Source organism: Cetorhinus maximus, chromosome 24 (assembly GCF_964194155.1).
Source record: "Cetorhinus maximus chromosome 24, sCetMax3.hap1.1, whole genome shotgun sequence".
Lineage (NCBI taxonomy): Eukaryota > Metazoa > Chordata > Chondrichthyes > Lamniformes > Cetorhinidae > Cetorhinus > Cetorhinus maximus.
Genome location: NC_135902.1, coordinates 10,215,018 through 10,242,841, shown reverse-complemented (window position 1 = coordinate 10,242,841; position 27,824 = coordinate 10,215,018). Strand labels below are relative to the sequence as shown.

Here is a 27,824-nt window from a genome sequence, read left to right as displayed (position 1 = left end):
GGTGCTGCTCTCCTCCGCCGATGCTGCCAGACCTGCTGAGTTTTTCCAGGTATTTCTATTTCTGTTTTGGATTTCCAGCATCCGCAGTTTCTTTGGTTTTATACCTGGAGACGCGGCTGCCGTGTGAGGGCGGCGGGTGAGTGAAGCGGCTCTGGCTGGGCACCGGGGCACCGGGGCTCCGGGTGGCTGGACCTTCCCTGTCCCGCTGCTCAGTGGGAGCAGGGCCCAGGAGCCCAAACAGACTTGTTTGCTTTTTTTTGGTATAAATAAAATGGATGCGGTTTCCCAAATGGGGAACCGCAGAATGGTTCCAGCAGGAGGCCATTCGGCCTATCATGTCTGTCCTGACCCTCTGAATGAGCAATTCACCCAGTGCGCCTCTCTCATGCCTTCCTTCCTGTAACAACACTCCACATCCTCTTCAGATAATCAGCTCATTGCCTCTTGACTGAACCTGTCTTCGCCGCATCCTGTCAATACATTCCAGATCCCAACCAGCCACTGACTGGAAGTTTCTACTCGTGTCACTTTAGCTTCTTTGGCCAATTATTTTATACCTGGGCCGCCCTCATTCTCGATCCTGCCATACGGGGGGAACAGTTGCTCCCTATCTGCTCTGTCCAGATCCCTTATGATTTTTTTAATACCTCTATCAAATCTCCCTCAGCCTTCTCCTCTCCAAGGAGTGTAGCCCTAGCCTCTCCAATCCATCTTCATAACCGAAGTTTCTCATCCCAGGAACCATTCTCCTGAATCTCTTCTGCGCTCGCTCCTCACGTCCTTCATAACTTAATTGAAACCCCTTAAAGTGTCTGGAATTCGCTGCCAGAGGTGGTGGTGGAAGCAGGTACGATAGTGGTGTTTAAGAGGCAGCTTGACAAATACATGAATAGGATGGGAATAGAGGGATACGGACCCCGGAAGTGCAAAATGTTTTAGGTTGACGGGCAATATGATCGGCGCAGGCTTGGAGGGCTGAAGGGCCTGCTGTGCTGTACTTTTCTTTGTTCTTTGTTAAAATAAAGGCTGAGCAAATTGAGCTTATGTCCTCTGGAGTTTAAAAGAACGAGAGGCGATCTAATTGAAACCTACAAAATTCTGAAGGTGCTTGATAGGGTGGACGCCGAGAGATTGTTTCCAATGTTCAGGGAATCTAAAACCGGGGGCATAGTCTCAAGATCAGGGTGCCTTAGGACTGAGATGAGGAGAAATTTCTTCAATTAAAGGGTTGTGAATCTTTAGAATCCTCTAAGCCACCCCCCAGAGGGTTGTGGATGCTCCACCATTGAATACATTTAAGGCTGGGAAAGACAGATTTTTGGTGTCTCATGCAATTAAGGGATATGGTTGGGAAAATTGAGTTGAATTCCAAGATCAGCCATGATCGTGCTGAATGATGGAGCAGACTCAATGGGCCATATGGTCGTCTCCTGTTTCTATTTCTTATGTTCAATCAGATGTAACTGGGGTTTTGAACAACAGAACTTGTCCTGAAAAAATAATTTTAAATAGATTTTTTTCAACTTTTTTCAGACTATTTTAGCCTCTACTTATGGGTATCTCCCAATCTTCATTTTTTTCTATGTAAACATTTCTAAAAGCGATTTTCATTTTACTGTTTTAGTTTCCTGGTTGGGAGGCTGTGAAAATTGTTTAATATGATTAGCTGCTAGGACAGCCTGATGACAGTACTAGTGCTCCGCACTGAATGTCCAGTAAAAAATGCTGCAATTAATTGTATTACCACTGCTCGCCAGAGAGGTCACTAGATCTCTCAGCAAGACTTACATCAAGGTCAGCGGTGAGCACCCATCCTTCGTTGCTGACTACAACTCTGGGATATTATTACTCCTGAGGGTTTCCATGGTGAATAGGGGTGTACTTAAAAAAAATCTATCTTGTATTTATATAGCCCCTTTCATGAGCTTAAAAGTCCCAAAGCACTTCACAACCAACTTAAAGTGCAGTCACTGATGCAATACAAGAAACGCAATGATCAAGTTGCAGCAATATCTCACAAACAGCAATGTCATAATCTGCTTTATGGTGTTGCTTGGGGAATAAATATTGGCCAGGACACAGGGGCGAATTCCCCACCTCTTGTTTGAGTGCCGTGGGTTCATTTACGCCCACCTGAGAGAAGGGCTGGGGCCACATTTCATTGGAAAGACGGCACCAGCAACCTTGCAACACTCCCTCAGCACTGCAGCAGGGTGTCAGCCTGGATTGTGTACTTGAGTCTCTGGAGAGTGGAAGTTGAACCCCAACCTTCTTACTCAGGTGTATGTGCTACCACTGAACCATGGATGACACATTAACATCCAATAATGAGGAAGGGAGTCTTGCATTTATATTGAGCTTTATTGGTCTCTTAGAAACATCTTTATTTTACATGCATTGAGCAGCTTTGAATTGGATGACTGTGCTTAAGTAGGTACTTGCAGCAGCTACAGCAAGATCACAGCAATTCAACACTTTATGTGATGCCTTTAACATAGAAAAACCTTCTAAGGTGCTTCACAGAGGATATATAGATGACAAGGGAGGAGATGTTAGGAGGGTTAACCAAAAGCTTTTTCAAAGAGGTGGGTTTTAAGAGGGCCCTTAGAGAGGGGGGCAAATGAGAGGCACGGGGGTTCAGGGATGAATTCCTTGCGTGTTAGGCCCAGGTGGCAGAAGACAGTCAGTCTAAAATCTGAGGAAAGCTGTTCTACAGCTGAAGGAGGGTACAGAGGAATGGTGGAGCGAGAACAACGATGAGAATATTAAATTTGTGGCATGGGGGAGTGAGCTAACATAGAGTCAACAGAAATTACATTGATTGATAAACAGGGACTTGGTGTAGAATAGGATAAAGACAGCTTGGCATGTTTTGCATGAACTGACGTTTAGAGAGGGTGAGGGATGAAAGTATGGCCAGGAGATCAGGCTCGTTGAGTTTAGAAGTAACAATGGTATAAGTGAGGGCAAAGGAATGATTGAACAGTTAATCTATTCTTGATGATTCTGGTTGGGGTAGGAGTGGGTGATTTACCATTCAGGGCACCAGGGAAACTCCCAGCACATAGCGAGTTCTTTATCATCTGGCAGGGTGGGCAGGCAGGGCTAGGATTGTACATTTGTTCTTGAAATCTTTTGCTGCTGATATATATGCCTTGGGGAAAGAAAAGAATCACAGCTAATGCCTTCACATAGGAAGATAGATGTAGACAGGGAGAAAAGAGAGTTCTATTTTCCAAACCAGGTTTACATTTTAGAATGGGTCTGGAAAGCTAGCTATTCTTGCCTAGACAGCAGTTGTTCACTGTGTTTTCCCCTTCCCTGTGGGCAGTACTTGCACCTGCTTAGCATTGCTCAATTGTCTGCCCCAAGACCACAAAATTAGCATAAAACTATGTCCTACCACCGTGTTGCTATAAAACCAGTTTGCTCTGGTCTTGTACTACTGTCAGTAGCCTGTCTTATATTGAACCCAGGTCATTGTTTTCACTTACTACTTTTTTTTAAGATGGTGGCTACGTGGAAGTGAAATGTTTAAAAGAATGGAGACTGAGGCAGCCGGAAACGACCTGTTTTTTACTTTTGGAGTCATTGCAGACATTCAGTATGCTAATACAGAGAATGGCTTTAACTATTCGGGGACAAGAGAACGTTACTATAGAAACAGCCTCCATCTGCTGCGCAGTGCTATCAAAGAATGGAATGAAGAACCTACCACCCCCAAGTTTATTCTGCAGCTTGGCGATATCATTGACGGCTGCAATTCACAGATAAAGTCCTCAGAAGATGCACTCCAAACTGTAATAAATGAATTTGCAAAGTGTAGCTCTCCAGTGCACCATATCTGGGGAAACCACGAGTTTTATAACTTTGACAGGGAGCTGCTACTTAAATCAGCTCTCAACACCAGGCACCTGGGAAATGAGAAACCTTCCGCTAACATGGACAGCAACGAAAAGATAGACTTGGACCTTGATGATCCTGAGGGGTTTTATGGCTACCATTTTAGCCCTTTTCCTAAATTCCGCTTCATATTAACTGACACGTATGATCTCAGCATTCTGGGAAGGAAAAAGAACAGCAGGAAACATCATGATTCTATGCAGAGATTGAAATCAAACAACAGAAATGAAAATCTTAATAGTCCCATAGGTAAACAGTTATTTTGTTGTCTACTTGTACTGCAGTTTCGGTTTGACCTTGTGTGCACTTGCTGTCAAGCTTTTTCGTTTCAAAAAGTCTCATGGCTATATTTAAAATGGAACAGGCTGTGTAAAACCTGTTGGGTTGTAATTATAAACTTCCCCTCATGTTGGCACTGCTGGCAGTATTCACAGGAGACAAATTACACTGTGTCTAGTCTATATAGACTGTTCCCATTATAAATGTGGGCATAGGAACCTACAACGGAAATATAAAAATTAGAGCTGAATATATATGATTTTCAGATTTGAACTGGTTTTTATTTGCACCTTGTGATCTAATTTTCTCAATCCTTTAACCCTACTTCCCCTCAATGCTACACATGTGCCCTTATCTGCAAATTGTCTGATTGTTAGGTTGCCTCATAGAATGGGAATGAAAATGATGGCGAATCCATTTGAGATGTTACCTTAGTTCTACCTTAAGAAAAGCATAGGCAGGTGCTCAGGCAAAAGCCACTTGTTAGTACAGAATAACTCAATACAATAATGAATTAAAATGAGAACTGGGGAAATAATGTCAACAGGGCATCAGTTTGTGAATGCCAGGATAATGACTTCATATTTTTAAAAAACTTAATATCTGTCAATTTACCAATCTCTACTTACTGTGTGTGGTTGCCTCCCTATAGATATCCTATTTGGATTATGGACATATAGGCCATTAGTTTTCCCTTCATTTCATCCTTTCAGCAGGACAAGCCCCTGTTAGTTTTGAAGAAAACTTGCATTGCAGGCTAAATTTCTGTTTCTCGTAGGCCTCTTTGATTTTCAAAGTCGTTACAATTGTACATGCCCACTAATAAAATAATCATAAATGTCCACCTGATAGAAACTTCAAGAAAGTTATGTTACTACCTGAAAGGATTGAAACCCGGTTGGAGGATTTTGATCCTATTCGAACCACAAGCAACGTTTGGATGATCTAAGAATTTACTTCAAAACCCTGGATTGAACTACAACTTTTATCAACCTGCCCAGTATTTGTAGCATTGACAACAATGAAAAGCAGTCTCAGTGTTAACATTAACTGTTTGGAGAATAGTCATGTAATTATACGTTTTGCATGTGTAAACCTAACAGTAATGGCACTTGAAATATTTTGTCAGAATTCAATTATTAGCCTTTTTTACATGAGAGTGCAAAGGACACAAATAGCAAAAGACTTGTAAAAATTGAGACAAATGAAAGGAAATATATTTAGCAATGGTCACCCACTTAAGAGAGATGAGAATATTTTTTTCCTGAGTGTTGTAAGATAACCTTTCATCCCCTTGCTTATCAAAAAGCTACCGGGATTAGGTAGGAATGTGGAGTTAAGGTTACAATCAGATCAGCCATGATCTTATTGAATGGCGGAGCAGACTCGAGGGGCCGAGTGGCCTACTCCTGCTCCTAATTTGTATGTTCACATGAATACTAGTGGCATTGTTGTAGTGAATCAGTGCAAGTTGAAAATGTATTAGTTCCATGTATTTAATTGACAGGACTCGTTGGACTGAATTTTCGCTTTACGGCATTTAATGGAGGATTCAGTCAAGAGCAACTGGAATGGTTAAACAAAATACTCACTTTCTCTGATAATAACCAGGAAAAGGTCACAGTCATTGGTAAGTTATGGTGTGTTTAACAAAATAGAAGATCTCATTTCAGCAACTAATCTTTATTATGCATTCCATTAATTACAAAGGCCTGATTAGTAACCTAGATTTAAATAAACCACACTTGTTTCTTTTGGAATAGAATTGGTGTGCGAATACCAAAAAAAGGAGAGTCAATGAATTAAAAGCTAACATTAAAAACCAATCATGTACCTAAATTTTTATATATATTTTTTTTTCCCACCTATTTCTATTATTATTTTTAAAATTTATTTCCATTCATTGTTTTATCCCCACCATCTTTCAGCCTATTTCGATCTTTTCCCCCACACCATCGCCTCGCCTCCCCCCACCCCACCCCCACTAGGTCCATCTGTCACTTGCTTATCCTGCTTTCTACTCTTAATGTCATCATGAGCGCCTCCTTTAGCCAGTATCACCACCATCAACACCCCTTCGACCTTTTGTTTATGACATCTTTTGCAATCTCTCCTTTGCCTCCCCCTATCACTGGCCTTCTATCCAGCTTCACTTGCCCCACCTTCCTTAAACAGTATACATTTCACCACATTTCTACTTCTCTTTAGTTCTGAAAAAGAGTTATATAGACTCAAAACGTTAACTCTGTCTTTCTCTCCAGAGATGGTGTCAGACCTGCTGAGTTTCTGCAGCAATTTTTGTTTTTGTTTCAGATTTCCAGCATCCACAGTATTTTGCTTTTACCTCATGATAAAAGGACTAAGGATGTCATTACATTACAGATATGGTCTTTGACCAGTACTTATGTGACTGGTGCAAGTTATACTGCATACCTCTGCTTGCAGCAGGTTACATTCCTTGTTTTCACTTTGCTCAGTAGTCAGATCATCCAACTTATTTCTGTCACGTTACCATTTGCAGGTTGATGTGTGTCCAAAATCATTGCTCGTACAGCAATAATATAATGACACGTTAAAAATGTTCCTCTGACACAAAAGCTGAATTGTTTTCTGAATAATGTGTATCTCTCGCTGTACAGTCTTTGTTGCGAGGCTTCAGTCTGGTACTTCAAACACGTCTGACATTTCTGTGTAGACTGGGCAAAAACATACCCACCCTCTTGGACTACTGTAATTTCTATTTTGAATACTTTGATCATTGTTGAGACTTATACTAAGAACAGTGTAGGTATTGCCAGCTATATAGATGATGAGCGACCTTGACATAGGCTGTATGTGTCACTCATTGACATCGCTAGTTGGGTTTTCTTTAAATATAAAAATATAGATGCTGGAAATGCATACCTGGTCAAAGTACAGCAGACCTTAAACCTTGAGTAATGAAGAGACAAACTTGTAGATCAAAATAAGCACCGTTTTCCATTCTGTGACAAATATTTCACCCAGTATATGTTCTGAAAATTTGAAGCAGAATAGGAAATCAAAATAACCCCCCTCATTCCATTCTTGTGCACCATATTGACCAGGAAGACATCATACTCATGTTCTTATACAGACTTACAATAGTGGAAGCTGAACCTACATTGCCTTGACCTCACTTATATTGACCAATGTGCTGATACTTATTTTCATATCCTCAGGATTCCCTAAAGTACTTTACAACCAATGGATTACTTTTTTAAGATAATACGGTTCCATAAAGAGCAGGTGAATGATCAGATAATCTGTTTTTGGTACTGTTGATTGCAGCTCTTCTTCACTGCTACACTGAAGTGCCTGTTGATATTAAGTAATTATGTCCATGGTGGGGTTTGAACCCAGAATCTTATTTAAATGTCAATACTACCCACAGTCTTCTGACTTGGGCAAGAGTATGAGCAACTGAACCAAGCTGACACTAAAAATACACATACACAAGCATTTAAAACTACAGTACAAGGACTGTACAAAAAATTACAGGTCCTCTGACCAGTGTGTGTAGCTATGTTTAGAGTTAAATTTTGAATAAATACAAAAATTTTATCCATTCAGCAATTAAGAAAAAGGTCTTTCACTTCCAGAGAAATGGAGTTTGCCAAGGAAATCTAAAAATTACTGAGTACCATTATCTCTTTGCAGCTTAATGCCAGATGAACTTTATCTTCCACTTGATTGTTTATCAGTTTGACACCCCCTCTTAATCTAGGTTGACAATCCATGTAGTTTTGAAGAGCTGCTGCATCATTGTAGTTCCCTTCTTCAGTGTAACTTCTCATCCAAAATTCATGTGTGCTGTTTGAGAATTCAGCTGGATGAAGATCCCATGACATGCTCACTTCCTGTTTGCTAAAAGAGTAGCAGAGTTTGCGGTTTCCTGGCCAACGTTCCTTCCTCAATCAGTACCGCAAAAGAGCAGATTAACTGGTCAAATCTGATCCCAAGTCAAGATGGCTGCTGCTAGCAAAGGCAACTAAACATCTCTAGTCACTGTGTCATATGAATGTGTTTGTGAATTCTCCTGTGCAGTACTTCTAGCAAATTTGCAATTTGATTTTTTTTTACTATTGAAGTCAGTTTATTACCTTTATTTGCCATTCATCTAACAGAGTAATCAGACTCGAAATCTTACATCAATGCAAAGCAGCTAGAGCTTCACATTGATGAAGAATATGTCGTAACAGTCAAGCATGAAGTCACTATTAGCGTGTTTCTTAGTTTTAGCAGTTGATACCTTAGCAACTTTATTTTATAACTTCAGCCACGTTTTAAGATTCTCTAATGTCAGCGAAGAGCTGACTCTCCTATTAGTTCCTTCCTTCTCCTTCAGGTACCTACCCTCTTAGACTTCCATTGGATTAGTCCATGATTATGCTTGGCAAAGTGCTGCAGTAGTTTAGGAGCCTTCTGCAGTATGGCTGACCAGGAAACTGTCCCACTCTTACCACCTGCCATCAGGCATATTGGAAGGATTTACAGGCTGGTAATCAACCTATTTGACCACATCATGCACGTACTTTCCACGGCCATCAAGTCCTGAAGTGGGACTTGAACCTGGAGCTTCTGCCCAGAGGTAGGGACGCTACGACTGCGCCTGCATTAGTTCCTTACAGACATTAAAATTAAACATGGATTTGCATGATGTGCATGGGAAGCAAAGACATGCAGAGTTCTTAAGTTACTCATATTTAGAGAGTGATGTAGAGTACTGTACAAGTGTTCTGTCAGCTCTTCATTGATGTATTGGTCTCAGATTGGTACTTGTAATATTGCTGCATCTTTTCTTATAGGTTATTGTGTTAACTGGTTTGACTACAGTACTGAAAGAAGGGTAGAGTGGAAAAGTGGATATGTTTCTTTATATTTTGACCAGTATTGAGCAATTCAGTTGAAAGCATGAAAACATGTATTTGTTAGGAGGTGGGGAAAAGATTATGTAATTGTAAACTGTTTTCTTAATGCAGGTCATCTTCCTGTCCACCCACGTTCTACAGATTCACTATGCATTGCTTGGAACTATGATGAGATCCTCTCGGTATTGCACGCGCACACTAGTGTAGTGTGTTTTATTGCAGGACATGATCACGATGGTGGTTACTACTTGGACGATAATGGAATTCACCATCTTATCTTTGAAGGTGTGATTGAAACATCACCCAAGAGCCATGCATTTGGTACCATTCATGTATATGAAGACAGAATGATCCTAAAGGGAAGGGGCAGGGTTCCTGAGAGAGTTCTACATTACAGAAAAACATAAGTGAATGGACTTCTGTGTTATAATCTGGTATGGCATATAGACGTTTATCATATGATGCTGTGCATTTTCCAACCAAATGTTGCAATCAGTTTCCCCATTTTGCCTTGCATTTTCTGTTGTAACTTTAATAAAAAAAACTGAAATGACAGAGCTGTGCAGTGGTATTGGAAAATTTAATTCAAGGGAATGAATCCAGGGATGCAAAAAGAATTTTATTGACAAATTTCCACAGCAGTAACTGAAGATTCATACTTGGCCCCAAAATCCGATAATGGTTCAAAATTTCTGGAGGTTTGATTTTGTAAAACTGCTTAAGCATGGTATTATTTCACCTGAACCCTTTAATTTTAAAGCGCCCTTGTAATGAGGTTCAAGTCAGCTGTTACTAAGTTATATTAGCTGTTAATATACATAAACTCAGTGGGCCCTGTTAGTCACAAATATCTTGATTTGATCACGTGATAGAAAATTTGCTGAAGTTATGTGATCCTGTACCTTAATACAGGTAAGAGGTAAGGTAATGCAGTAGATGTTTATATTGTCTTTCTGAAGGTATTCGGCTAAGTGCCATATAGAAGGCTTGTTACAAAGATGTGAAGAGGAAAGTAGCAATATGATACAGAATTTGCTCAGCGAGAGGAAGGAATAGATGGTGATGGATAGAAGTTTTTCAGATTGGAAGATGGTTTGCTGTGGGGTTCCCAAGGTCAATTTGGGAATCAAAATGGTCAATTTTGATGGATTACTGTTTCCAAGTTTATAGGGAATGGACATCAGGTTGGTGAAATGGGAAGAAGCATACCAGATGGAGCTAATGCAGAGAAATGTGAAGTGATGAACTTTGGGAGCACAAATATGGAAAGATAGTAAACTATAAATGGCACATTATTTTGATAAGTGTAGATGAGCAGAGGGAGACTTTGGTGCCCATATACACACATTCTTGAAGGTAATATGGCAAGTTGATTAGATGGTTTTAAAAAAGTATAAGGTTTACTTGGGTTTCTAAATGGAGGCATAGAATATAAATGCAAAGAGATTATGCCCGGACTTCATAAATCTCTAGTTATGCCTCAGGCACAGTATTATAGACAATTTCAGAAGAAATGTAAAGGTCTTAGAAAAGGTACAAAGGAGATTTACTAGAATATTATCAGAAATGAGGGATGTCACCTATGAGGAGTGCTTGAAAAAGTTAGGGCTATTTTTGTAACAGAGAGGATCAAGAAGTGGTCTAGTAGAGATTTTCAAAATGTTTTGACAGAGTATATAAAGAAAAGCTACTTCCGCTGGCGAATAGGGCAATAACCAGAGGTCATAGATTTAAAACCATCAGGAAAAAATGGAGCAGCTGATGAGAACATATTTTACTCATTGGCCACAATTTTTAGGATGGCGTGGGCTCGGCCCGACTCAGAGCCTCGCTGCCATTTTATGCTCTAGTGAACATTGATTGGCAGATCGGCAGTAGTCAGGATTCCTGCCCCTCACTTGGGAGGAAGTCCCACCTTGGAGAATTGGCGGCCCGATTGGCCGGCAGCTCTCCAGGAAAGGGTACAGCAGTGGCTGGAAGAAACACTGCCAAGAACCTTCCTGAACTTTGGTCAAGGCAACCAGAGAAAAACGTAAGTGTCGGGCGCATGGGCAAGGAGGGTAGAGAAGGCCCGGGGGATCAGATGGGGAGGGCTGGAGGGAGGTCTGCAGGTCACCGGGCCTTAATGGGAGGCTGGCCCCAGTCAGAAAGGGGCTTCTGATGGAGGTGCACTGCACCCCCCCCCCCCCCCCCCCCCCCCCCCCAAAATATGAATGTCCAATTTGGTTATTTCATTAGCTTCACTTAAGTATATACATCAAAACGTGTCAGTAATTAAGCTCCCATTTGAAACCTGGCTTAGACCATTTTTCCATAGACCCCACAATGGCCAGGTGCCCATGTGCTGAGGTAGGAAAGAGTAAAGCTTTATGCTTTTCAAATACTGCAAGATATCTTGTCATCGTGAGACTACTAATAAGGTTGATCAAATAATGAGACGCTGCCTGAGAATACTTGTTTCCTTGGTGAGGATATTTTTCACTCCACTGAATTCTGATGCAGTTTAGAGAGTTCAGAGAAGAGGGAAAAGGCTGAAAACTATATGGAGCTACTCAGAAGTCAACATTTTCCAATTAAAGAAATTATGGTTAAGAAGGAACGTAATCCAAGTCTTTTATACTTTGATGTAAGCAGCTTATTCCAATTAAGCTAGGTAGTGGAACTAGAGAATATAAATACAAAGCTGGCTTGCTTTAAGTGAGATTTGTTTCAGTTAGATAAATTGGCCTTGTTTTCCTTGGAGAAGAGATGATTTGATACAGTTATTCAATATTATCAGGGGTCTGAATAGAGTAGATAGGGAAGGTAAGGCAGTCAGGCACATTCTCTGCTCAAGGTGGATCAAATTCAGAGCAATTATCGATGAGAAAGATTCTACTTGGCTCATTAGTTGGGTCAGTGTGGCATCTTCTGTCATTTCTGTGTTGCACAGTGTTAAATATTGTAAATTCATTATATTTGTTACTTGTTTGAAGGCTAAGTAGGAACCTTTAAAACCATGTTTTATTTGCATAAAAAGGCTTTTATTAAATTATTTTTAAGTGTCATAGGAGAAAATATTTGGGGGGTGAAAATTGGACCCAAAAAATGAGTAAATTTGAAGAAAGGAGTAAATTTAATTTGTATTTTGAATATGACTAAAGCTCAAAACAAGTATGGGAATTAAAGAGTGCATTTGAGCTAGATAACAATTCACAAAGTGCTGATGGGTCTCACCATCAGACTCCCACTTAACCACATGATTCTTTCAAAAAGTTTATAGTAAAATAGAGAAATCTATGTTTATTCCAGCTTTCACTGCTTACCTGCTATTATGACTGGAAAAATAAAAAAACAGGAAGGCAGTTGTAACCTTGATTTCTGTAACCTGAGTTGATGGCCTTGGTCTCCAAGGGACAATTAGTTTGGTAACTGTCCATACACTGCTCCTCTTGCTCCATACCTGCCTAGGAAATAAAACTTGACATCAGCTGTACTTTATATTAAAAGAAATCGCACAATAATTTCTTGACTTACATCAATTGGGACCAAAGTGTATGTGCATCACATCAGCGACCTTGGCACAGTATGTAAAATACACAACGTAGCTGTTGATGTATGTGAATTTGTTATTTGATAAGCAAAAGATGAGAAATTTTAGAATATTTTCTCAAATTGAAGATAGAAGTGTTAATTGATCTGTCACATTAAAAAATGAGTATTTATAGTTGAACTGAGTGAAAATTGATTCTAATGATCCCTAAAAAATAAACAGATTGACAATTTATATTTGTCTTTGTCTCACTTAAAGGTTGGTCCAGTCACCATTTGGAGAACTGCACGTGGCACATCCAGGATTAATGTATCCTGTTCATATAACAAGTTACATGGTTCTAGCTCCTGTAGGTCCTTGGGAAGTAAAGCAAAGAAAGACCTGATTGTAAGAGGTGTGGGATCCAATTAATGAGGGAGACTAGTAACGCTGAACCCAGGACAGTATCTTGTGAAACCCAAATTTGTAAAGCACCTTCTCCAGAAAAGAAAGGTGCAATAAATTCATCTGAGATTGTTAACGGGGTAAATTCTGTCAGCAACACAGAAAACCTGGCTCTAAAAGTGGAAGAAGATTGCCGGTCAAGGGCAGGTATTCCAAACCTGTCAGAAAGCACTTTCTCATAACCTGATTCTCTTTTGTTTTTGCCTAATCAAAAATAATGTTATGTCCCTTTGATAGCTTACCTTACCCATCCATACTGCAACATGGCTCAATTATAAGATGTACATTACAGAAACTATGATACTGAAATATTTGCACAAAAAAGTCTCCCACCACACCATAACTGTATAATGTGTTCATTCACGGGTCACACACATTTGATACTCCAGTGTCATCATATATGTTCTTCAAACTTGCATGAGGCTACTGGGGTTAAATTTTCACAATAAGATGCCAAAAGACCAATGAAAATCCTGAAATCCAATGTAATGGAGAAGAATTTAACTTAATTCAGCTCACATTCAAGCAGGTCTTTACCTAGAACTTTTTTCTTTTACAAAAAAATGTCAGTTCTTCTTTCGTGAGGGGAAAATGGGTCACTATTTTGCAGCTGTTGGTCATCCTTTTGAGTTTAGTAGACCGGTATACATGCAATAAGTGCAAATTTAGATCTTTAAAAAGGAATTTAGATTTGGGAACCAGGAGGCAATAATAGAGAGGAATACCAAGGTGCACTGAACACTGGGAGAGACAGATAGCACCAGAGTAATAAGGTATTATGTGAGTTCAGCTTAAGGGGGAAGGTAATAAAATCTAAATTAGGGTTACTGTGCATGTACGTGAATGCACGGAGTGTGGTAAATAAGATTGGTGAGTTGCAGGTGTAGAGAGCCGCTTGGAACTATGATGTGGAATGTGCCATTAAGGGAGACATGGTTCAAAGAAAGTCTGGGTATTAAATATTCCTGAAAACAAGGTATTCTGGAAAGTTAGGCAGGGGGAGGGGTGGTAGAATAGATTAAGGAAAACATTTTAGTGCTGGAGGGAAAGAATGTCCTAGAGGGTTCAAGGACATAATCTATTTGGCTAGAGTTTAAGGAACAAAAAGGTGCAATTACATTTCTCAGTGTAGTCTCTGGCTACCAACTAGTGGAAAAGATATAGAGGAAAAAATTGCAAGGAAATTATAGCAAGGTGCCAGAATTATAGAATAGTTATAATGAGGAAACTTTAATTATCAGAATATGGACTGGAATAGTAGTGGCGTAAAGGGCAGAGAGAGGCAAGCATTCATAAGAGTCTGTTCAGGAGAATTTTCTACAGCAGTATAGCCTGTAACTTCCAAGCTCTGGAGCAGTATATTTGGGGGGCACCCCAAAGATGCACTAGGGAACCACCGCCCCCCCCGCCCCCCACACCCCAGCAATCCCCGAAGTTCCCAAATAAGAATTGCATAGCAATTGTTTGAGAAGTTCAAACTTCCTTTGGACAATTGTCCTGCACTGGCAACTATCTGATAATTCAATTTAAATTGCAAACTTCAGATGATTCTAACAGTCATACTGCAATAGTTACCCAGAGGAAATTAGAATTAAAACCTCTTCTAGCTTCTGGGCAACTAGGGCACTAACCCACCCCAAACCCCCATGGGAATCCGCCTACCATCCACCCACCCCCCACCCCACCGACTGCCCACAGAACCCCCACCCCCCCCACCTCTTGCTAACACCCCACCCCCCCCATGGAACTCTACCCAACCCCCCACTATCACCCCCCCCCCCCCCCCCAAATCAGCCACAAGACTCCACCCTATCCCCCCACTACCAGACCCGACTACCTCCTCTGACTCCACCACGGGGCTCCCCCACCACCCCCTCCCCCCACCACCCATTACCCCTTCAGCCCGACCTGACCCTTCCACCTGCTAGCGTGACCCGACCTGGACATGACACCAACCCCCAGCCCAAAACCCCACCCCAAGCCCGATCCCTGCACACACTCCGACGACCCCCAGGCCCGACACCCCCGTCCCCCGCCACCCACCCCCTAAATCTGACTCGATTGCCATTCCATTGGAAGTTACAAGCCTATATTTGCAGTCCAATGAGAAAGGAAACACTGATAGACCTGGTTCTGGGGAATGAGGTGGGCCAAGTTGATCAAGCATCATAGGGGAATGGTTTGGGGACAGTGATCATTGTATCAAGGTTTAGGTTGGCTATAGAAAAGGAGGAGTAATCCAGAGTGATGATAATTAATTGGGGGTAAACCGACTTCAACGCGGTAAGGATAGTTCTGATCCAGATAATTTGGAGTCAAAGGTTGGCAGGCAAGACTGTAACCGAACAAGGGGATGTCTTGAGAGAAGTTAGTTCAGGTACAGTCAAAATATATTCTCACGAAGATGAAAGGTGGGGCAAATAAATCTCAAACTCTCTGGAAGACAAAAAAATATATAAATTAAGATGAAGAGAAAAAGTGTGTAGTTGATCGCACCACTATCAGCCCTCATCTGGAAAGAAAATAGCTGCTGTTCGGATCTTAGCAGTCTGCTGCAATTTGTCCAGTTGGCGGAAATGATGTACATGGGTTTCCCTGGTATAAACAAACCTCTGCAGTGGAATCAATAGAAATGATGAGTTCGGTACTGGGTCTAAAAGATCAGTTCCCTGCCCGGCTTAGCGGTGAAGGATCCACTGTGTAAGCTTTCTGCACCCTGGCGTTGGGGGAAATTTGCTGACTGTTCCCGTTAGAGATTGCGGACTGTTACCGGATCGCCAGCTATTTCTCGGACAAACGACAAGAGGCATTCTGCGGCAGGTACAGCTCAGAGGCGGGGCACGGTCTCTATGCCCAAGGAGCTACAATAGGAGCAACAGCCCACTTTTCTCTGTATTCCATGAAACTCGCGGGTTGGGTTTAACTAAGACTGCGCTGCACCTGTATAATTAGGTAACCTTGATATCTTAATGTATATGGCGCTTTATCACGCTGAACCTCTTCAAATCACATCACAGGACGAAATGGTCTCAGGAGTGCAGTATTTTAAGCAGGGATGCAGATTAGGAAGTGCATCGTTTTATGCGCAATGTGTTATGTAGGCAAACCTATGGGTAGAGATGTGCAAACTCCTGGTCGACACGGGTGCCCTGACACAGGTCCTGGCTGGGCCGCCTGTTTGGGCAAGTTTCTTTATCTGGTAGCCAGGCCGAACAGCAGAGAGAAGGCAGCGGCACTTCAATCCATGCGGGCACAACCAGTTCACGATTTCACGCCGTTAAAATTAAAGAATGAAATAAAAACTTTAGACAGCTTACGACCGAAGTTGCAGTGCAGACTTCTCTCCACCAACCTATACCCATGGGTGCTGAAGTGGGAAATTGATTTTATAATGTTTAAAATCCCTGCATTCATTTATCTCAAACTTTAGATAGAGCTATATCATGGTATTCTAATATGGACTTATCTAGTGAGGCAACAGTGCTAAAAATAGAGCTTTCCAAATCCCCAATGTTACAGAATTGAAATACTACAAGTAACACTGAATTGACTATTGCTGAAAAAAGAGACATGCTGTCTAAGCTCTTCATCTTGCACTCAGAATGACAGATTGTAAGATTACCAACAGTAAATGGAACAACAATTTATACTGCATGAGAAGAGAGCACTGAGTTCCTCTCTTAAAGGCTGCATGTGAGCCTGGGGTACAGGTTCAATTATCCTGGATCATAGGACATGAAGCAGGAACCAACTAGATTCATCTGATATAACACCCAAGGCCTAGTTGCTCCCTCTGTTGTCTGCAACTCTATTCTCTTATGCATGTTGTGATCCAGATGGCATCTTCAACCACTCATTATAACTGTCACCTGAACCCCTAGAGGATATAATTGCTTTGTGATACCCTCTTCTATTTAACTGGGGTTTTAAAAATAACGCACGCAGGTCCAAAGCAATCAACAACATGCACAAAGCTGCATTATTCTTTTTCAAAGTGGCCTCAGACAGCCAGATCTGCGTTATTGCAGAAGGTTTTGTTTTAAATTGGCGTATAATAACAAATAATGGGGTAGATATACAACTTGCTACCCAGTTGTAAAACTAGCACTGGGGATTATCACTGCTTGCTTATCCCCACAACCACCCCACCCTCAACTTCTCTCTCCTCCCGCCCCCCCACCTTAGACCAGCTTATATTTCACCTCTCTCCTAAATATACTTCAGTTCTGCCGAAGGGTCGTGAGGACTCGAAACGTCAACTGATTTCTTCTCCACCGATGCTGCCAGACCTGCTGAGTTTTTCCAGGTAATTCTGTTTTTGTGCTGGGGATTGTCTGCCTGTTATCTTAAACACCTGAATTTCAAGCCCAGTGTGTCAGCAAGTTAACAAATATGGAACAAACACAAACATCTGGTGACAATACAGAAATCTGACCTTATGGACTGTCTGGATATCATGTTCTTATAATCTTCTGTGTGAAAGACATTCCCCTTTATTCTTCTATTGATAATCTTGAGTCTGTGCCCCTTGTTTACCATTTTATTAACCAATGAAAAAAGCCTTTCTCTGCTTACCACCTCAAAAACCTTCATTTAAAAAAAAATCTCTGTTCCCCTTCTGTGCTCCTATTTTTCAGTTCTGACTTCATATCTGTAACCTTTTATCCTAATGATTCTTCATTGTAATTTTTCCATGTTTCCAGTATGCCTCTGCAATGGGTGTGCAGGATTGCACATTGTACTCCAGCAAGTACCAGGTTAACCAGTATTGTAGAAATTCATTTTGTACTCAGTATCCCTAACATATTAAATCCAAAAGCCTGTTTTCCTTTATAAGATCTTTTCCACTTGAATTCCATCTTTTCAAATATCAGCTTATGTTACCAACTCTGTTCAGAATTTCACTGTTTAAAATATGCTTTCATTGATTTCTTGTCCAAAATATGCCACATTATTTTCTTCTGGAATATTGAAGGGGAGTTGGTGGCTTAGTGGTATTGTCACTGGGATAATAATCCAAACACCTGCTCTGGTGACCTGGGTTTGAATCCTACCACAGCAGATGGTGAAATTCAAATCCTGAAATATAAAAACATGTCCCATTTCATGTGACACAGTCACAAGAGGGGACCTGTTTCATTAAATTTTTATTCCATTTATTTATTTATTTCAAAGGCGCTTCATTCTCCCTGAGGCAGCTCCATGCCTCAAGGAGATTGAAACGCTTTTACGCACTCATGTGCGAAAGAGCACTGGACCCACTCTCCCTCCTACCCCCGCCTGCACAGGTAGCACCGAGCGCTACCGCTCACGTATTAGGCTGGGTGGGCCTTAATTGCCCCCCCCCCCCTCGTAAAATGGCGGTGCAGAGTCGATCGCAGGTGGCGGTCGGCTCCACGACCACTCCCGCCAAGCCCACCCGACGCGGGAAAAATCCAGGCCTATGGCTGCATTACCATTGATGCTCTGCATCTTACTTTTCATCATAAATGTTTTATGTGTCACCTATTCGACTGCCTTTTAAAAGAACATGGAAAAACGTCTTGGAAACGAGTGAGTTTGGCCGCCTGGAGCTTCTGGAACTGGCTCTTAAGACGGAGGGAGGTGATTTGAAAATGTGGCTCTGGTATCAAAGCGCTCAATTATTAGTAGATCTTTTACCAATGTATCACTGTATGAGCAAAGAAAACTTCACAATAATGATTCAATGAACTTGCATTAGAACTGAGCCACTTTTAAACCGAAGTTTTATATTTTTCAGATGGTGGCAAAGTATATGGTCTTTAAGCTATTGAAAGAATGGCAACTGAAGCAGATGAGGCTAAAAAACCGAACTTTAGTTTTGGAGTCATAGCAGACATTCAATACGCCAATGCAGATAATGGTTACAATGACACACGCACAAAGAGGCGTTACTATAGGAACAGCCTCCATCTGCTGCGCAGTGCTGTCATGGAATGGAATGAAGAACCCATCACTCCCAGCTTTATTCTGCAGCTTGGTGATGTCATTGATGGCTGCAATTCACAGCTAAAGTCCTCAAAAGATGCACTTCAAGTGGTAATAGATGAATTTACAAAGTGTACGTCTCCAATGCACCATATCTGGGGAAACCATGAATTTTATAACTTTGACAGGGAACTGCTGCATAAATCAGCTCTCAATAGCAAGCACCTGGGTAAGATGGAGAGCAGTGTCAAGACACAGTCCAACCCTGATGACCATGAGGCTTTTTATGGCTACCATTTTAGTCCTTTTCCTAAGTTTCGATTCATAATCACTGACTCATACGATCTCAGCGTTCTGGGAAGGAAATATTCCAGCAAGAAACATCATGACTCAATGGAGAAACTGAAGACTTACAACAAAAATGAAGATTTTAATAGCTCAAAAGGTAATGTAAGGTTACATTCATACACAGCAGTACTGGGTAACCTTTATTTTTTTGATTTCCAATATTAAAATATCAATTTTGAACCTCTATTTAATGCTAGTTTTATAATTCCAGAATGCATTATTGTATATATCATTTTTTTTAGCAACAAATTTTCATGCATTTTTCTTAAGGCTGGGCATGTCATCCATAAAGGTGGTGGCGTAGTGGTGATGTCACTGTACTAGTAACCCAATGGCCCAGACTAATGGATTTGAATCCCAACACAGCTGATGGAATTTAAATTCAATTAATAAATCTGGATTTAAGAAGCTAGTCTTGGTAATAGTGACCGTGAAACCATTTTCGATTGTCGTAAAAACACATCTGGTTTACCAATGGCCTTTAGGGAAGGAAATCTGCCATGCTTACCTGGTCTGGCCTATTTGTGACTCCAGACCCACAGCAATGTAGTTGACTCTTAACCACCCTCTGAAATGGCCTAGCAAGACACTCAGTTGTAGCAAAAAGGAACGAAATCGGATCGATCACCCAGCATCGACCCAGGCACTGGAAACGATAATGGCAAACCCAGCCCTATCTATCCTGGAAAGCCCTCCTTATTAACATCTGGGGGCTTGTGTCAAAATTGGCAGAACAGTTTCACAGACTAGTCAAGCAACAGCCTGACATAGTCATACTCACAGAATTATATCTCACAGACAATGTCCCAGACACCACCATCACCATCCCTGGGTATGTCCTGGCCCCACCAGAGGTGGCGGCACAGTGGTCAACAATCGGGAAGGAGTTGCCCTGGGAGTTCTCAACATTGACTCTGGACTCCATGAAGGCTCATGGCATCAGGTGAAACATGGGCAAAGAAATCTGCCGATTACCACCTACCGCCGCCATACCCCACCTGCCAACCAACCTCCGTCAGCTGATGAATCAGTACTTCTCCATTTAGAACACCGCTTGGAGAAAGCGCTGAAGGTGGCAAGTGCACAGAATGTACTCTGGGTGGGGGACTTCAAAGTCCGTCACCAAGAATGGCTCGGTAGCACCACTACAGACTCAGCTGGCCAAGTCCTAAAGGACATAGCTGCTAGACTGGGTCTGAAGCAGATGGTGAGGGAACCAACACGAGGGAAAAACCTACTTGACCTCATCCTCACCAACCTGCCTGCCGCATCTGTCCATGACAGTATTGGTCGGAGTGACCATCACACAGTCCTGTGGAGACAAAGTCCTATCTGCACATTGAGGATAGCCTCTATCGTGTTGTGTGGCACTACCATCATGCTCAATGGGATAGATTTCAAACAGATCTAGCAACTCAAGATTGGGCATCCATGAAGTGCTGTGGGCCATCAGCAGCAACAGAATTATATACAACAACAATCTGTAACCTCATGGCCCAGGATATCCCCCACTCTACCATTACCATCAAGCTGGGGGTACCAACCCTGGTTCAATAAAGAGTGCAGAAGGGCATGCCAAGACCAGCACCAGGCATACCTAAAAAGAGATGAGGTGTCAACCTGGTGAAGCTACAACACAGGACTACTTGCGTGCCAAATAGCGAAAGCAGCATGCATTAGAGCTAAATAACCGTTTACCACAAATATCCTCATCCCCTCCTCCTGGCGGAGCCCAGCACATCAGTGCAAAAGACAAGTCTGAAGCATTAGCAACAATCTTCAGCCAGAAGTACCGAGTGGATGATCCATCTCGGCCTCCTCCAGTGGATCCCAGCATCACAGATGCCAGTCTTAAGCCAATTCAATTAACTCCACGTGATATCAAGAAACGGCTGAAGGCACTGGATAGTGAAAAGGCTATGGGCTTGGAGAATATTACAGCAATAATACTGAAGACTTGCCCTCCAGAACTTGGTGCGCCCCTAGCCAAGCTGTTCCAGTACAACTGCAATGCTGGCATCTATCCAGCAATGTGGAAAACTGCCCAGGTATATCCTGTCCACAAAAATTTCTTCAATCAAATTGTCGTGAATCTTTGAGATTCTTTTACCCAGATGGGTATGGATGCTCCAGCACTGAGTGTATTTATGGTTGAGATAGACAGATTTTTGGCCCCTCAGTGAATCAAGGGACATGTGGAGCAGGCAGGAAAGTGTTGAAGCCCAGGATCAGCCAGGATCTTACTGAAAGAGGTTCAACGGGCCATATGGTCTACTCCTGCTCCTATTCCTTACGTTCTTATGGTTGTTGGGATAGTGTTAAGAGAAGAAAGAATATGTGGTGTATCATATTCGCAGATTGTATTTCAGCCCTTCTGTCTCACTCCCACCAAGGATGAGCATACAGAGCTATGCAGCTTTGATCTTTTTCAAGTTTGGTTTCAGAAGTATCGAATAGGGACAAACTCCTATGGAATTTCAGTGAAATAATAATGACTGTTGTAGCATCTTGCTGAATGACTTACACGAGTAAAATTTTGGGAAGAATGTATATTTAAAAAACAACTAAAGATATTGAATTGAGAGTTTCCTAACAGTATTTCAAAAATCTGTGGCGTGCTTTCAAATGTTTGAAATCGTTACAATTTGAGAAATGAAAAGCTCTAAAATATTTCATTAATAGGCCTCACTGGTCTGGATAAACGCTTTGTAGCATTCAATGGAGGTTTCAGTCAAGAACAGTTGGATTGGCTGAACAAAGTACTAACATTCTCAGATAATAACCGGGAAAAGGTTACAATTGCTGGTAAGTGAAGGCTTAACAAAATATATACGAGCTCAGCACTTTTGGTTCAGAATATAGGCTTACAAGATAATACAAATAATACAATATTGGAGACGTGACTAGAACCAAAAGTCAGCACACTGGGAGATCAGTATTTGATTGTATTGCATCGTAATGAAAGCTTTGGCTCAAATGCTTGGAGGGCGGGGAGGGGGGTTGTGGTTGGGGGTGGTGGTGGGCTGGAGGTGTGGGGGTCAGTGGTTGTGACTGGGTTTGGGAAGGTGGGGGTGCAGGTGCTGATGAGCTCAGTAAGTACGTTCCTTGTAAGTGAGGTTGTAATCTTGTAAGTGAGGTTGTAATCTTGTTACACACAACATGGAGAGGAAATGTTCCCTTACTTGTTCGAAGTTTCGTGACACTTTTGACTACTGAAATCATCATGATTTTGCTAACCTTATTTTCCCTTTAATGTAACCTCTTTAACATTTTAAGATGTTCTGATGATATACAATAGCACACCTAGAACCTTTTATTTTCCTTTGCTGGCTTTTTGTTTTTCTGAAATCAGTCATTTCTGATGTTAAGTTGTTACAACTTGAGGAATATTGTTCATCACCCTCTGCCCTCACCCTCTCCTCCTGCCCCTCCCCCACCCCCAGATTTCCCTAAGGTCTTCAAAAGAGGTCAATAAAGCAATGCTTGTTGGGTGAAGAAGGGGCCTTTTATCTACCCAAACCATCCAGCCCTAAAGGACCTGTACATGTAATGTGCATTGGCCTCATTATGTCCCAGAGAGAATAACAATGAAAGGGTATTTCCATAACGTATCTGGAGCATCTGAGAATCTTACAGCCACACAGTACATATTTGATTCGATGACTGGAGAGGAACCCCAAACAAGAAAAACAATCCCTCGTCCAGTGGATCTGATGCCCCTACCCACTCGTGCCAGGTCAGGCTCCCAGCGCTCATCAACCATTAACTGGCTGTTGGCACCTGAAGTCTTTCCTCCTTCACACCCCCCACTCCCCCCTGTTCCCTCCCTCCACACCATCACCCCAACGCCCCCCCCCCCCCCCCCCCCCCTCAACACAATCATGTTACGTGCTGTGGGGGCATGAGGAAGTTAAATAAATGAGCTGTCCTCACTTTATGGAATGAGGTCAATTTACTAAGGACAGAGTCAGCACTCTGCAGGTAGCACCACATCACTGGACCCGTAGGTGAATCTAGAGCATTCGTTCCAATGTTATAAAGATAAATTGTACATTAGTCAATACATTTTTACATTTCTTGGTGATGCATTTAATTCATGACTTTGAATTTTTCTAACCACCACCCCCACCCGTAACAGGCCAGTAGTTTTTTACCCAATTGTTGCATTGTTCAAAATGCTCTCTCCAACCTGTCAAATTTGGTGATAAGTCCATAATTGTGCTGTTGGACATTTATCACAGTTCAGGTGGACAATCTAACAGTGAGAGTTAACTATTTTGGGATATGAATTCCTGATTGTTATTTTAACTGAGACAGCTTGGGCTGACAATGAACATCCACCTAGGTCAAGAAGAGCAGGATGGAAGAAATCTCGTAATGTTTAGCTGATACAATTCATCATCTTTCCATGTCTGTAGATTGTAAAATTGACCCTATGACAGCAACATCGATGCTTACAACAAAAGGGACAAAGATTAAGAACAATTAGCACAAATGCTTGTGAGAGTCTGAGTGTCAGCGGAGGATGATGAACGAACCAAAATCCCCCAGAAATGGACCCAAAACACTTAAGCTTGCACTTTTTTAGCCTTTAAGTGAATTCCAGTTTAACTTGTTAGTCTTCACAATCTGAGCACTTGGCATCCTGCAGGTGAGTGCCTGTGGAATGTGCAAGCAGTGATAAAGTGTTCACCTGTTGTAGATGGATCTTCCATTTGCCATGTAGATAGAGAACTGAGCATCATAGATACTGGGCCAAAAATCAGGCACTACCTATTTCCACCTAACTGAACAAAGACTATGATTTGCCTCAAAAGGCATTGCACATTTTTGTCAAATTTTGTTCTTTACAGCAGTACATTAATCATTGTGGACTGTCATTCGTATCTGAGCCTATTTTCCCTACTTGTCAAGGTAACAATAACTTATCTTTGATTATGGCAACATAGGAACAGGAGTAGGCCATTTGGCCCCTCGAGCCTGCTCCGCCATTTAACTAGATCACTGCTGATCTTCCGTATTCCCGCACTCTGCCCGTTTATCCCTCACTGTCATTGGTATCTAGAAATCTATCGACCTCTGCTTTGAATATTGGAACACAAGTAGGCTAATTAGCCTCTCATCTGTGTTTGACATTCAATGAGATCATGCCTAATGTGCCACCCAACTCCATATAGCTCCCTTGCCCCTTGATACCTTTGGATAACAAAAATCTATCAACCTCAGATTTCAAATGTAAATTGGTGTAGCATCAGTTGCTGTTCGCGGAAGAGTGTTCCAAACTTCTACCACCCAGTGTGTTTCCTTTCTCCACTCCTGAAAGGCTTTGCTCTAACTTTTACACAATGCCCTCTGATCCTGGTTTCCCCAGCCAGAAGAAAGGTTCTGTCTATCTACCCTATCTGTTCCCCTTAACACCTTGAAAATGTCAATCAAAGCACCCCTTAATTTCCTAAATTTCAGGGAATACGACCCTAGCTTGTGCAATTTCTCCTCAGAATTCAATCCTTGCAGTCCAGGTATCATTCTTGTAAACCTACACTGTACTCCCTTCAAATATATCCTTCCTGAGGTGAGGTAATTGGAACTGCTCACAGTGGGGTGTAGCCTAACCAGGTCTTTGTATAGCTGAAACATGACTTCTATCCTTTATTTTAGTCCTCTAGACATAAAGGCCAGCATTCCATTAGCTTTTATCAAATATAACCCCATTAAATGGTTTGTTTAATTTATATTGAACCGTTGCAGAAAATAGAGCACTAACAGAAAAAGTTATAGGTCGTAGGGATAACCTTTCATGTAGTGGACATACCCACCATACACACCCACCAATGCCTGCAGACATTTCCTGAAAATCACTATCCAATCAAACTAGAATTATGATTCACAACAGCTTTCTTGTGTGATATCTGAAGCCATAACTATCCAATCCAGTATCCTCAAATGGTAGGCTGCCTGGATTTGATCGCTGACAATTTTGTACATCTGAGCAGACAAAGTCTTTGTTTTCTTATTGCAGCTCATGTTCCAATCCATCCAAATTCTACAAATTCACAAGGTGTTGCCTGGAACTATGATGAGATCCTCTCAGTGTTGCACGCACACACAAGTGTAGTGTGTTTTCTACCAGGACATGACCATGATGGTGGCTACCACTTGGATGATCATGGAATTCACCATCTTACCTTTGAAGGTGTGATTGAAACTTCACCAGGGAGCCAAGCATTTGGGACTATGTATGTATACAATGACAGAATGATTTTAGGGGGAAGAGGCAGGATTCAGGACAGGATTCTACGTTACAAACAAATCTGAATCAATTTATACATTAAAACATTGTACATATGTTAATATTCTGCACCATATGATTGTAATGTGAAAAGTGTTAGGTGTGATCAAAATTAGATCATGACTTGTTATGTATAATAGCAGATGCAGAATAAAATTTCAGATCTGGTAGGCGCAATGTTGTTTGTTTTACATCAGAATCTCTGTGTCTTTATTTCAAAATCATGTGAATAGCCATGAAAGAATTAATATGTGACTCCATAATCAAATTTTAACTCATATTTTCCAGGTTTCTTGCTCAATCCTATCACTAATCCAAAAGGTTTTGATTCAAGTCCCATTCAAGAAGCTACAGCACACAGTCTTATCTGACCAATCAGTACTAGTGCTGCACTGTCAGAAGCGCTACCTTTCAGATGCAAATTAAACCAAGGGCCTGTTGGAAGAGCAGCAGAGCTCTTCCAATGTCCTGGTCAATACTTATCCCTGAACCAGCATCACTAACCAAAAACAGATTATCTGGTCATTACCTGATTACTGTTTGTGGGAACTTGTCTGCTGCGCTTCCTACATTAAAATAGTGACCACATTTCAAAAGTGGGTGTTAAGTGCTTTGGGAACATCCTGTGGTCCTGAAAGCAACTGTAAAAATGCAAAATTTTCCTTCCCTAGAAATTTTAAAATGTTGTTTAAAGTGGTCACGAGGGTTCCACTTAGGGAATGACTCGCAGTCAACTCTCAGGTTAATCCAGAATCATGGCTATGGCCATGCAGATTGATACACTCTGGGTCTCTTTCTGTATGTCACTACTTTCTGCATGTCAGTGCAGGAGGGCGACTCTTAATAGGGCATTTGCCATAACATCTCAAATCACTTTATAATAACCTAACTGCAGTAAAAAAAAAATAGCATTTAACAGCAAACATTTTAACAATTAATATTTTTATAGCGAGAATAGGGGAGTACTTCAAACTAAATGCATAGTTCTTGTTGTTCCTTACTGGTAGCACATGGATTCATTCTGTTTTTCATGTAGCTTCTCACTCCACAATACAGTAATAAGTCTATTCTTGAAAGTGTCCAATGATATAGGTCAAAATTTTGGATTGACAACTGAATTTCTACTAATGAGCAACTGGTCCCCATTTGGAAAAGGGCTGATAAAATAAAATACATAGCTGATCGAATCAAGCAGCATGTTCCTTTGATTATTCATAATAGGTAGAGTACAGACCGTAATCAACCAGCCTGCGCTTGCAAATCCTAAAACTAAATGTCCACTGTTAGATGTGATTATGCGATTGGGAAGCTCTTACTCAACAATCCTGAGTGCACTAATAGCTACCCTAACAACCAATTTAAGATAATCAGTCCAGCTCATAACATGGTTCACTTACGCTTGCTAAAAGTGACATATATTCATTCACGGACACGTTCTCTGCAAACAAAAGACATATGTTCAAGCTTTGTGCCTCTTTAGAATTACCCAGGAGATTAGGGAGCCTATGGTTCCCTGTTGCTTTCTTCATGGCAACACCTCGGCTAATCTGTGTCAAGTTGCCAACCAATCAGCACCCTTTTCTCCTGTAGCATAAATTGTTGTGATCATTTGGTATTTGGCATTCTTGCATTTGTCCTGATGAGTGCAAGACAAAAAGCTCAGCAACATGCCTCTCTTTTCAGCAATATTCAAATATATGTTTGTAATTTAAAGGTTCCTCCCCAAATCTCTAAGGGTAGTGGGGGCAGTCCAATGCAAATATAGGCATTGTAAGGCTTGTACGTCAGAATAAGGCAGTATTAGATCATTAGGTCCCTGAAATTCCAATTCTGGCACAATTGAGCCATGAAGCCTCAGAGCAACTATATGTCCAGAGTACAGCAATGAATGGACTGGCTCAAATTTTCATTTGAACAATTATTCATTAATAAGTATTCCATCTTGCCTTTGAGCAGCAAGCGATCGCAATGGAGAAATGGAAACGCTCCCCAGCAGATCCAAACTAAAGCGAGGTGTGCACAGAGTGTCTACAGAAACAAATATTCAACAAGCTTCAAAATCAGTTTCAGATATTTGTCAAAACTGAGAAGGAGGTGTGACAATAAGTGACAGGCGTAAAGTTAGTGGAAAGAAACCCAATGGGGAAGCAAAATGGATGCTTCATAAAATGCCTCATTTGAGAGATAATTA

General features: G+C 41.4%; 2 protein-coding genes across 4 annotated transcripts; both read left to right on the top strand.

Moving 5' to 3' along the window:
• The first annotated feature begins 666 nt into the window (after window positions 1-666).
• On the top strand, window positions 667-9,626 carry adprm (ADP-ribose/CDP-alcohol diphosphatase, manganese-dependent). Its single transcript, XM_078570722.1, has 4 exons — window positions 667-847; window positions 3,509-4,152; window positions 5,690-5,812; window positions 9,183-9,626. The coding sequence occupies exons 2-4, from the start codon at window positions 3,531-3,533 to the stop codon at window positions 9,476-9,478; spliced, it is 1,041 nt and encodes a 346-aa protein (XP_078426848.1). The 5' UTR covers window positions 667-847; window positions 3,509-3,530; the 3' UTR covers window positions 9,479-9,626.
• On the top strand, window positions 6,869-25,823 carry LOC144699636 (manganese-dependent ADP-ribose/CDP-alcohol diphosphatase-like). 3 transcript variants are annotated; one of them, XM_078570725.1, is made up of 4 exons: window positions 6,869-8,791; window positions 18,809-19,441; window positions 22,027-22,149; window positions 25,364-25,823. In XM_078570725.1, the coding sequence occupies exons 2-4, from the start codon at window positions 18,847-18,849 to the stop codon at window positions 25,657-25,659; spliced, it is 1,014 nt and encodes a 337-aa protein (XP_078426851.1). In that variant the 5' UTR covers window positions 6,869-8,791; window positions 18,809-18,846; the 3' UTR covers window positions 25,660-25,823. The 3 variants fall into 3 exon arrangements, with proteins under 3 accessions (XP_078426851.1, XP_078426850.1, XP_078426849.1); XM_078570724.1 differs by lacking the exon at window positions 6,869-8,791 and adding an exon at window positions 15,669-15,747; XM_078570723.1 differs by lacking the exon at window positions 6,869-8,791 and adding an exon at window positions 15,760-15,867.
• Window positions 25,824-27,824: the final 2,001 nt, after the last annotated feature.